This window comes from Orycteropus afer, unplaced genomic scaffold (genome assembly GCF_000298275.1).
Source record: "Orycteropus afer afer isolate SDZICR_OR568_19922 unplaced genomic scaffold, OryAfe1.0 scaffold00072, whole genome shotgun sequence".
Taxonomy (NCBI): Eukaryota; Metazoa; Chordata; class Mammalia; order Tubulidentata; family Orycteropodidae; genus Orycteropus; species Orycteropus afer.
In genome coordinates this window covers 6,498,053-6,511,179 of record NW_006921659.1, presented here as the reverse complement: position 1 = coordinate 6,511,179, position 13,127 = coordinate 6,498,053, and the positions used below count along the sequence as shown (strand labels likewise).

Sequence of the window (13,127 nt, the reverse complement as noted above, 5' to 3'; positions counted from 1 at the left end):
AGGAGCAGTGGAATGCAGGAGTCTGTGTGTGTGGAGTGCTCCAGGGCAGGTTGCAGTAAGCTGGCCCAGTAGCAGTGGAAGGCGGGTGTTTGTGCCCTGGGGGCAGGCCAGGTAAGCAAGAAGGGAGGGGGGCACTGGGAAATGAGCAGAGCAGTTTGGAACAGCTAAGGGAGACAAACTTGTCTTTCAGTTTTTCGTATTATGGTGGCTTGAGTGTTGCTGTGAGGCTGGAGGCTATGTCACTGGTGTTTCAAATGCCAGCAGGGTTACCCATGGTGGACAGGTTTCAGCAGAGCTTCCAGACCAAGATAGACTCAGAAGAAGGAAGAGGCCATCTACTTCTCAAAGAATTGGCCAGTGAAAACCTTATGAGTAGCAGTGAAACACTGTCTAATACATTACTGGAAAACTTTATGAATAGCCCTTAAACATTGTGCAATATAGTGCCAGAAGATGAGTGCCTCAGGAAGGTACTCAAAATACATCTAGAGAAGAACTGCCTCCTCAGAGTAGAGCCAACCTTAATGATGTGGATGGAGTAAACCTTTCAGGACCTCTATTTTCTGATGTGGCACATCTCAAGAAGAGAAGAAACAGCTGCAAATATCCATTAATAATCAGAACACGGAATGTACAAATTATGAGTCTAGGAAAATTAGAAGTTGTCAAAACTGAAATCAAATGCATAAAGAGCAATATCCTAGGCATTAGTGAGCTGAAATGGACTGGTTTTGGCCATTTGGAATCAGACAATCATATGATGTTCTATGCTGGGAATGACAAATTGAAGAAGAATGGCGTTGACACTCATCGTCACAAAGAATGTATTGAGATCTATCCTGAAGTACAATACTGTCAGTGATAGGATAAAATCCATATGCCTAGGTTTGGTTTTAGTTTACGAGGAAGACCAGTTAATACTACTATTATTCAAATTAATGCACCAACCACCAAAGCCAAAGATGAGGAAACTGAAGGTTTTTACCAACTTCTGCAGTCTGAAATTGATGGAACATGCAACTGAGATGTGTTAATTACCACTGGTGATTGGAATGCAAAATTCGAAGACAAAGAATCACCAGTAGTTGGAAAACATGGCCTTGGTGATAGAAATGATGTCAGATATAACATGATTGAATTTTGCAAGACCAATGATTTATTCATTGAAAATATCTTTTTTCAACAATACAACTCCACCAGATGGAGTACACAGGAATCAGACTGACTACATCTGTGGCAAGAGGTAATGGAGAAACTCAGGATCTTCAGCCAAAACAAGGCCAGGAGCTGACTGTGGAATAGACCATCAACTGCTCACATGCAAGTTCAAGCTGAAGCTGAAGACAGTTAAAAGAAGTCCACAAGAGCCAAAATATGACCTTGATTATTTCCCTCCTGAATGTAGAGACCATCTAAAGAATAGATTCATTAATTAGTTCTATGAAAAAACTGAGGCATCATGGTGGTATCTTGGTTAAAGTACTCAGCTGCCAATGAAAAAGTCAGTGATTCAAACCTATCAGCTGCTCTGCAGGAGAAACTTGAGGCAGTCTGCTTCTGCAAAGGTTTACAGCCTTGGAAACTCTATGGGGCAGTTCTACTCTGTCCTATAGGGTTGCTGTGAGTCAGACTCAACTTTGGCTTGGTTTATTAAAAATCTAATTTTAAAAATGAAATTTCAAAAGAAATGAAAATAACATATATCCATATACATTAAAACAAAATGAATAAAGAACTTATATTGGTCATTTAAGTATTAAAAAATAACAAAAAAAAAATTATTTTTGGTACATATTCACATACCTTAATCCATTCCTTGGATAATATCCATATGCCTTCAAGGAAGACCAGTTAATAGTACTACTATTCAAATTTATCCACCAACCACCAAAGCCAAAGATGAGGAAATTGGAGGCTGGGAGGATGCTTTATACTTGGGGGTGGCTCTATATTAAGGCAGGGGCCAGAGGTAGGCGGGCCTGGGGCTGGGGTCTGTTTTTCACTTGGTAGTGGCTCTATATTAAGGCTGGGGCCTGATGTCGGCAGGCCTAGGGCTTAGAGGCTGCTTTTTGCTTGGGTGTGGCTCTATATTAAGGCTGGGGCCTGAGGTAGGCAGGCCGGGGGCTTGGTGGCTTCTTTTTGCTTGGTTGTGGCTCTTATATTAAGGCCAGGGACTGAGGTAGGTGGGTTCGTAGCTTGGAGGCTGCTTTTCACTTGGGTGTGGATCTATATTAAGGCCAGTGCCTGAGGAAGGCAAGCCTGGGGCTTGGAGGCTGCTTTTTTGCTTGGGCGTGGTTCTATGTTAAGACCGGAGCCTGAGGTAGGCAGGGGCAGAGGGGTTAGGAACAATTAAGGAAGATGAACTTGTCTGTCAGTTTGTCGTCCTGTGGTGGCTTACGTGTTGCTGTGAGGCTGGAGGCTATGGGACCGTGTTGCAAAATGCCAACAGAGTTATCCATGGTGGAGAGATGGGAGCAGAGTTTCTGGGCTTAGACAGACTCGGAAGAAGGAAGAGGCCTAATTCTCAAAGAATTGGCCAGTGAAAACTTTATGAACAGCAGTGAAACACTGTCTGATACATTATTGGAAAACTTTATGAACAGCTGTGAAACACTGTCAGACATAGTGCCGGAAGATGAGCCCATCAGGTCAGAAGGCACTCAAAATTTGACTGGGGAGGAGCTGACTCCAAAGAGTAGAGATGACCTTAACAATATGGGTAAAGTAAAGCTTTTAGGAACTCCATTGGCTGATATGACATGACTCAAAATGAGCAGAAACAGATGCAAACATCCATTAATAACTGGAACATGGAATGAACTAAGTATGAATCTAGGAAAAATGGAAGTTGTAAAAAATGAAATGGAATGCATAAAGATCAATAGCCTAGGCATTAGTAAGCTGAAATGGACTGGTTTTGGCCATTTTGAAACGACAACCATATAATCTACTATGCCAGGAATGACAAATTGAAGTGGAATGGCGTGGCATTCATCATCACAAAGAGTGTTTCAAGATCTGTCCTGAAGTACAACACTGTCACTGATAGGATAATATCCATATGTGTACAAGGAAGACCAGTTAATACTACCACTGTCTAAATTTATGCACCAACTACCAAGGCCAAAGATGAGGATACTGAAGATTTCTACCAACTTCTGCAGTCTGAAATTGATCGAACATGCAATCAAGATGTGTTGATTATCACTGGTGACTCGAATGCAAGAGTTGGACAAAGAAGAGTTACTGCTATTTGGAAAATATGGCCTTGGAGAGAGAAATAATGCTGGAGATCGCATGATAGAATTTTGCAAGACCAACAACTTATTCATTGCAAATACCTTTTTTCAACAACACAAACAGTGCCTATACACATGGACTTTGCCAGATGGAATACAGAGGAATCAGATTGACTACATCTGTGGCAAGAGGCAATGGAGAAGTTTTCAGTATCTTTGGCCAAAACAAGGCTAGGAGCTGATTGTGGAGTGGACTATTAACTGCTCATATGCATTTTCAAGTTGAAGACAATTAAAACAAGTCCAAGAGAGCCAAAATGTGACCTTGATAATATCCCTCCTGAAGTAAGAGACCATTTAAAGAATAGATTTGATGCACTGAACACCAGTGACTGAAAACCAGAGGAATTATGGGATAACATCAAGAACATCATCCATGAAGAAATCAAGAAGTCATTAAAAAGAGAAGAAAGAAAGAAAAGACCAAATTGGATGTCAGAAGAGATTTTGAAACTTGCCCTTGAGTGGAGAGTAGCTAAACCAAATCGAAGAAATGACAAGATAAAAGAGCTGAACCAAAGATTTCAAAGAGCAGCTCGAGCAGACAAAGTCAATTATTATAATGAAACATCCAAAGACCTGGAGTTAGAAAACCAAAAGGGAAGAACACTCTTGGCATTTCTCAAGCTGAAAGAACTGAGGGAAAAATTTAAGCCTTAAGTTGCAATACTGAAAGATTCTATGGGCAAAATACTGAATGATGCAGGAAACATCAAAAGAAGATGGAAGGAATACACAGAGTCACTATACCGAAAAGAATTGGTCAATCTTCACCCATTTCAGGAGGTGGCATATGATCAAGAACCAATGGTATTGAAGGAAGAAGTCAAAGCTGCACTGAAGGAATTGGCAAAGAACAAGGCTCCGGGAATCGATGGAATACCCACTGAGATGTTTCAACAAATGGATGTCCCGCTGGAAGCACTGACTCAGTTATGCCAAGAGATTTGGAAGACAGCTACCTGGACAACTGACTGGAAGACATCCATATCTGTACCCATTCCAAAGAAGGGTGATTCCACAGAATGTGGAAATTATCGAACAATATCATTAATATCACAAATAAAATATTACTGAAGATAATTCAAAAATGGTTGCAGCAATATATTGACAGAGAACTTCAAGAAATGCAAGCTGGATTCAGAAGAGGACGTGGAATGAAGACTATCACTGCTGATGTCAGATGGATCTTATCTGAAAGCAAAGAATACCAGAAAGAAGTTTACTTATGTTTTATTGACTATGCAAAAGTATTCGATTGTGTGGATCATGACAGATTGTGGATAACACTGAAAAGAATGAGGATTCCAGAACATAGATCAGGAGGCTGTCATTTGAACAGAACAAGGGGATACTACATGGTTCAAAATCAAGAAGGGACTGCATCAGGGTTGTATCCTTTCACCATAGTTATTTAATTTGTATGCTGAGTAAATAACCCGAGAAGCTGGATTATATAAAGAAGAACGTGGCAACAGGATTGGAAGAAGACTCATTAACAATCTGTGGTACACAGATGACACAACTTCTCTTGCTGAAAGTGAGGATGACTTGAATGACTTACCGATGAAGATTAAAGACTATAGTCTGCAGTGTGGATTACTCCTCAGTATAAAGAAAACAAAAATCCTTACAACTGGTCCAATAAACAGCTTCACGGTGGATGGAAGAAAAGACTGAAGTTGTCAAGGATTTCATATGACTTGGTTCTATAATCAATACCAGTGGAAGCTGCAGTCAAGACATCAGACAACGTATTACATTGCGCAAATCTGCTGCAAAAGACCTCTGTCAAGAGCTGAAGAGCGAAGATGTCTCCTTGAAGACTAAGGTGTGTCTAACCCAAGCCATGGTATTTGCAACCACCTCTTATGCATGTGAGAGTTGGACAATGAATAAGGAAGACTGAAGAAGAGTTGATGCTTTTGAGTTGTGGCATTGGAGAAGAATGCTAAGAGTACTATGGTCGGCTAAAAGGACTAACAAATCTGTCTTGGAGGAAGTGCGGTTGGAATGTTCCTTGGAAGCAAGAATGGCCAGACTTCGTCCCACCTACTTTGGTCATGTTGTCAGAAGAAACCATTCCCTGGAGAAGGATATCATGCTTAAGAAAGTGGAGGATCAACAAAGAAGGGAAAGGCCCTCAATGAGATGGATTGACACAGTGGCTGCAACAATGGGCTCAGGTACAGCAAAGATTGTAAGTCTGGCACAGGACTGAGCAGTATTTTGTTCTGCTGTGCATAGAACCACTAGGAATTGGAGACGACTCAATGGCACCTAACAACGACAATCTATTTCTTAGCTCTATCAGTCCCTAATATTGTGTCACTGGCGTTTTTCTGAAGAACGTGCTTTTGAAACTATGGTATTTTAAAATAAAACTGCCAAAAAAAATCTTCATGATTACATTTTATGGTTAATTAATTTGACATTATTGATATCATTAATGGATTCTTTTTTCAAAATGTTAATTCATTTTGTTGTTGTTGAGAATATCCTTCAATGGATTCTTCTTGGTAGATTATAATATTTTCAGTTGAGTTACTTGGTAAGCGCAGAGAAAATCCGCTAATTAGAGGGTATAGTTAATTCTATTTTCCTATTTCAAAGTATAAATATCTCAACCTGATTACTTTTGCTTCCACCAGAGTATATCTTTTTAATAATATTTATTTTATTTTTTGTTGCTATTCAGACATGGAAGCATAGTGCCTAAGGCATTTGACGGCTAACCAGAAGGGTGATGGTTGAAACTCACTAGCCACCCTTGGAAGGAAGGTTGGACAATCTATTTCTGTAGTGATACTGCCTTGGTAACGCAAGGAGGGATGGGTATGAGTCGGGTCTGACTCAACGGCATATAGCAACAACAACAACATTCAGACAAGTTGTTTATTCAGATTTATCTCTAATTGATAGAATGCATGGAAATGGTATTTTATTTATTATTTATTTAAATAATATTTTTAAAGGTAAACTTGTGAAATAAGTTATCTCTGTGATTCTTTTGAATGTTTTGCCAGATTCAGATACTTCAAAATCTAGGCCTTCTCAATTTAATTACATTCATATACAAATATATAAAATTCATACAAAATATGAGCAAGCCCAAAGATTCTTCTCACAAGGTGAGGTATTCCAAATCACATGTACTGAATCACAAATTTTAATGTCATATAGCATTTGAACTCTCAGTGTTTAATTTAATTAATCTAGTATTATCTTGATTCCATAAATGGATGGGGGAAAAAAATCAAACCATTTTTAAAATTAATTAAAATTATTTAATTGTTGGAAGTATTTGGTGACATGAAACTAAAACTGGAATAATTTAACTGTTTGCAAAGTTCTTCTGGCAATGGAGTCATCGTATTAAGAGATATTGCTTTCTTTTCCTATGTACTCATAAAACCTTGTAATGAAAAACAAATGAAATTAGTTTAGAAGAAGTCATTTGATCTAAATAAAAATTATACTTCCCAAGTGGCACATATGTGTACCTTCCACAGCTGCATGTGTAAGTCATCATCTCCAGATACATTCTCCTTATAAAACTAAAAAAACCCAAACTCTCTGTCATCAAGTTGATTCTGACTCACTGACCTCCACAGGGTTTCCAAGGCTGTAAATCTTTACAGAAGCAGACTGCCTTAATCTTTCTTCCGTTGAACAGTGGTGGGTTCAAACCACAGCCCTTTTGGTTAGTGGCCAAATGCTTTAACTACAATATCACCAGAGCTCCTTATAATAACTACTAAATTTTGGAATAGATCCTGACAATTTTTCAGCAGATTTAACTTTTATTGTTTTCATGTGGTCAATGATACTACTTGGCTTCTATCCAAAAATCCAAATCTACTCCCACTGAGTCAATTTTGACTCATAAGCAACCCTATAGGTCAGAGCAGAACTGCCCCTGTAAGGATTCTAAAGCTATAATTTTTACAGAAGCAGACTGCCACATCTTTGTCCCACAGAGTGGCTGGTGAGTTTGAACTACAGTCTTTCAGTTAACAGCAGAATGCTTAACCACTGTGCCACCAGGGCTTCTCTAAGCCTCTTTCAAACCCACCACACCTTTATGTTGATTTCAACTCACAGTGACTCTATAGGACAGAGTGTAAAACCGCTTCCATAGGGTTTCCAAGGATATATAAACCTTTACCAAAGCAGACAGCTACATCTTTTTCCTGTAGAGTGGCTGGTGGGTTTGAACCACTGATCTTTTGGTTAGCAGCCAAGTGCTGTACTGTGCCACAAGGGCTCCTTTAGGACTCGACAGTAGATAGTAAATATCAACAAATATTTTGTGTAAGTTACACAGTCATTATCAACTTTCTAAAGAAACAAAAATATTTAAGTACTTTTAAAAAATATGAAATATGTACTTTTACTTTTTGAGCTTACTGTCACCTAAAGGGCTTTGTTCTGGTTCCCTGGTGCCGCTCTGACAAGAATATACCACAAATGGGATGCTTGAACAAACAGGAGTTTATTCTCTTACAGTTTAGAGGTTTTAAGTCCAAGGTCAAAGTGTCAGACTCTTGGGGCAGGGTGAAAGCCCCTCAAGCTTGGGCTTCAGCTCTGCCTCCTGCTACCGGCCCACTGAAGCTAGAGGCATCTCTTTACTTAGGCAGCTACTGGCTGCTAAGGCTAACAAGCCCAAGGTTGATAAGTAAAAAGGCACAGTCCTGATGTTACCAAACCACATGGCCAGCCATTCATTCAAATCCATTGGAAGTCCCAAGGTCGGCAGGGCATGGCACACTGCTGAACAACAACACAGCTACACACAGGGTTCAAGTGTGCCACAAGCTAGAGACCATTCCCAAAACTTCTTCTTCTATACGGGAAGCAGACCACATACTTAACCACCACAGGTTTATTGCATAAACAAACAAGGTTGCCAAATAATGAAATAGTTACAGATTGACACCATACAAGCATGTTCAGTTTACTCTCTACTCACTTTATAGTAGAATTGATCAGATTTGATTTCCCAGACATATTTCTCAGATACCAACACTACAATTTCCTGTGTTTCCCACTGAGCTGATTAACTGGAACCTAGAAGTTCTGTGAATCTTATTGGCTATGGCATTGGTCATGGTACAACAGGGTTATATACCAAGAGGCCAGCTGGTCAGCAGCATTAATTACTCCTCCCACTACCACCCAAAAGAGGGAAGAGTTGGTTGTCACTAGATGTTTATGTCTGAATGTACTTTGTTATATCGGTAAGTATCCGCCATCCTGTCCTTAATTGAATGGTGTTAGTTACACTGTCTGGAAAGGGTTTGGGAAACAAAATGCGTTATTGGTGGGTGTCTTCCAGATTTAACAACACATTACAATGAGAACTTTTCCACTGTGCATGAGTCTCATAGACTACTAGACTACACTAGACAAAAAACAAGGCAGAGGCTAGAAGTACAAGAGGAGATGTGTCAAACCCATTCTGGCTTATTCTAAAAAAAACTAGAATAATTATAAAATTCTCTGTTAAAAAAGTTAAAAGATCCAGGACAAATATTGAATCAGATGGGATTCCAGGACACCAGACTTATATCAAGTCTGTTCCTAACAAACCAAAATATGAACTCTTTCTACTGATTAGGGTGAGGACATGATAGCAGGTCAAGCCACCATATTGGGTTATGAGGTGGTAAGGATGGTGGCAGAGCAGTAAGATAGGAGCCTGGTCCTTCCCTTAGCAGAATCACCATACCAACCTTGGATGGTCTACTTCCACAATTTTTTATGTGAGAGAAAAGATTCCTAATTTTCTTAGGCCACTGTTTTCTTATAGTCAAATCTAATCCTGACTGATATTTGGGGAATGAATACCTCGCCAACCTCTGTAGAAAGCAGCTTGCAAATGTTTATCAAGAATACTAAATATTTTTCAACCCTTTGAACCACCTTCTAGGTATTTATTTTAAGGAAGTCATCTGGAATGAGGAAAAGATGATGTGCAAAAATGCTTAGTGCAGAGTTTTATGATCATAAATATTTAGAAACAACCTAAATGTTCAAAAGTGAGGAAAGTGTTAATAAACGGTATTACGCTGAATACTATGCACCAAACCAACCCAAACTCACTGCCGTTGAGTCGGATCCGACTCATAGCGACCCTTGCTTGGGTTTCTGAGGCGGTATCACTAGAGAAGTAGATTGCCCAACCTTCCTTCCGAGGAGTGGCTGGCGGGTTTGAACCTCCAGCCTTCTGGTTAGCTCTCAAATGCTTTAGGCACTATGCCACCAGATATTTATTTATATCTTCTTTAGTCTGAATATTTTAACTATTCTATAATTAGGAGCTCTGGTAGCATAGTGCCTAAGGCACTTGACTGCTAACCAGAAGGCTGGCGGTTCAAACCCACCAGCCACTCCCTGGAAGGAAGGTTGGGTAATCTACTTACGTAGTGATACTGCCTCAGAAACCCAAGGAGGTGTCGCTATGAGTCAGGTCTCATTCGATGGCACACAACATAAACAACATTCTATAATCAATACATAATTTCATTTACAATCAGAAAAAAAAAATATAAATTCATTTCAAAATTCTGTCTCAGCCTTTACTAGTTTCACCTAGTATTGATATGCCATTACAGGCATCATCATCACAGATATACTGAACATCTAAGTGTGAGGAGCTCTGGTAGCATAGTGCCTAAGGCATCTGACTGCTAACCAGAAGTCTGGCAGTTCAAACCTACCAGCCACTCCTGGGAAGGAAGATGGGGCTATCTACTTCTGTAGCAATACTGCCTCAGAAACCCAAGGGGGGTCGCTATGAGTCGGGTCTGACTCGATGGCACATAACAACAACAACAAATGTGAGGAGTGGTGGCAGCAAGATGCCCAGGCCTTTGTGGCTCTGGCAGCCGACCAAGAACCACATGAAGGCCCGGTTTTACCTTGGTGTTCTGTAGTAGAGCTAGTCCATGGCAGGCATTTGCTAGAAGAAAGTCTCCACTCAGGATAGCTATTTTATTTCCAAATTGCATGTCTTTCAGCGGACCATCAGAAGACTGCAATTCATTTAAATTTACTATTCCACGATGGACAAGGAGAGCAGTATGGATAAGTTCTGTGATCTCCGCCAAACTTCTTTGACTAAAATATAAAAGTAAGATATGTCTTAGTGTAGAACAGATAGTGAGTGTACCATTTTATCAGTAATGTCAGACTGGTTTTCAGCAATAAAATTTTCATAGATTTTTCCTTTTTTTTCAGATTATTCCTTTTTAATAGAGGCCTCTCCACTGAGTAGTTTGGGATCTATAAGCAAATCTTGATGTCTACCCTTCTCTAAAATAATACCCTCACGTTCTACCACATGAGCCAGCCGGATTGCTCAGAAAGAAGCTGGCCAGTGGAGGGCCACCCTCCACAGTTCCATTCAGACACTTTGCTTTGAGCTGTCCATTTTCCTCTAACATTCCTCCAAATTTTCTAGCACCCTCAGCTTCAGAAAACAGGATGATAGACATTGCTAGTTACCTATTCATTCTTTCCTTCTTCTCACCAATAACATACCTTTGATTACATTTGGAGTGTCAATATACTCAGTTAAAAATATTCCCCTCCCCAGAGTTCCCTGGTGCTACAGGGGATCATGTGAACAGTCTTGCCAGTGAAATGTAAACATTCTGAGAAAGCTACTGTCTTTCTGATATAAGAGGACAGACTCAGTTGGTATGTACCTTTAATCTTTTGGGTTTACCCCTTCCTCCTGTCTGGAAGGCACAGAAAATACCTACGGACCATAAAGAAGGCCCCAACCTAAGGATGGTAGGGCAAAAAGAAAGAAGCCTGGCCTCTGAAGACTTCTTTGAAGGGTTGTATCAGCTGTGATGTGTTCACTTCTAGACTTCTTATTATTGAGATAAATAAACCATACACTGTTTTAAGCCAGTTTGTTAGAGTCCTTCTATGTGAAATAAAATAAATAAATTTCCAAAGGTGCAATCAGTAAGAACCATGCCACAAAAATGGTTAAAGACATTATATATTCATATTTCTGTACTCTGGTTTTCTCACCTAATATTAATTCTTGGGGGCAGTTCCACATTCTTTACAAATAAAAAATCTCCTTATTCTACTTAACATCTCTACACAGGGCTGTTGTAGGGATGTGCCATACAACATTTGCTGCTATAGTTGAGTGATCAATATATTTTTCTTTAAAGAATTTTGAAGAATTAGCCTAAGTGTCACCTCTTCTGTGAAGTCTTCCTTTGTTTCCCCAGAGTTAACTCTTTCTTCTGTGTTTTAAAGCATTTGAACATGGCTCTGTCATTTCTCATACTGTAGTGCAGTTTCTTCTTTAGCTATCTACCTCCTTGCTACTCCCTTCCTCACTACACTGTAAATTATATATCCTATTTTTCCTAGACTAAAGAGCTCTGGTGGTGTAGTGGTTAAGGTATTTGGCTGCTAACCAAAAGGTTACTGGTTCCAATCTACCAGCTGCTCCATGGAAGAAAGATGAGGCAGTCTGCTTCCATAAAGATTTAGCGCCTTGGAAACAATGAGGGGTCACTGTAGGTTGGAATTGCTTCAATGGCAGTGGGTTCGGTTTGGTTTTGGTTTCCCTAGGCTGCCTACAAATACTTGTAACAATTCTTTATTTAGCAACAAATTTTATAAAAACTATGGAAGGTTATATCATTTTTAGTTTCAAAGGGAAGGAATCATATAAACTAAAAAATCAGGCTTATAGAATCAGAGTTGGAAGCGATCCTGGAAGTCCGTTAACCTTCAACTAGGCCCTTCAGGAGGTAACTCTGCTGATAAATATTTTTAATTATTAGAAGTTTTTTGTTCCTTGTATTAAACTGAAATCTCTCCTTTTAAAATGTTTCACATCAAAGTTGGTATTAAAATAGTAGAAGGGCAATTATTTTTCATCACACCAGGGAAGGAGACAAAATTCAAAAGAGAGTGAAGCCTTCTTTCTCATTCATTTTTTTCCTTTTCTTTCTCCTTCTTTCCCTTGAGAAGTTAAAAAAAAAAAAAAAAATACAGTAAGGGGCAGAGATTAATATAACAAATAACATATCTTCTACTTAGAAGTAACAAATGTTTACACTTTCTCATTTTTAACAGTTTTTAAAGATGCATTTTTTTAAACATTTTTATTTTGGAAAATTTCAAATACCTAAAAGTGGAATAGACAGAAATAAATAACTCCTGTGGACCCATTACCCAGCTTCCACAATTGTTAACCCATAGCTAATCACCTTGCTTCATCCACCTCTTACACTCTCCTTCTAGATTACTTGAAAGTAAATGCCAGATGTTGTGTAATTTCATCTGTAAATGCTTCAAATATCCTACCTGAAAAAATATCTAATAGTGATTATAAATACCACTTGCTAAACTAATTACTTAGAGCAGCTAAGAACTATATGCTTTATGTATTGTGTGTAAAATATTTTTGGATATATAGCTAAATTAACAGATTAACAAAATCATTTAAAATTCACAACAGCTCTCTGAGGTAAGCATAATTATCACCACTGTTCAGAAGGGAGCTAGGCTGAAAGAGGCTACGTTTCTTGCTCAGGTTCACACAGCTAGTAAACTGCAGGGCTGGACTGAAGCCCAGGGCCCTCTAGCTCTAAAGCCCAGGCTCTTTGCATATTAATAGAAAGCTAATAACAATCCCAAAGACAAAATGTACAAAATTCAGGTTTTTTAAAAGGTATTAAAATGGCAGGCATTCATTCATTTAAAGTCCTTTTATTTCAATCCTAAAAGTATTTTTTTTTTTTTTTTAGGATTTGGGTGAAGATTTACAGTTGTTGTTGTTGTTAT

The 13,127-nt window shown here is 39.0% G+C and overlaps 1 protein-coding gene across 1 annotated transcript in view; it reads right to left on the bottom strand.

Moving 5' to 3' along the window:
- The window catches only part of PDSS2 (decaprenyl diphosphate synthase subunit 2), a 413,153-nt gene that overhangs the window by 148,463 nt on the left and 251,563 nt on the right, over positions 1 to 13,127 (bottom strand). Inside the window, exon 3 of the mRNA XM_007940832.2 lies at positions 10,223 to 10,421. Within this exon, the coding sequence (XP_007939023.1) occupies positions 10,223 to 10,421 (199 nt within the window). The remainder of the gene's footprint in view (positions 1 to 10,222; positions 10,422 to 13,127) is intronic.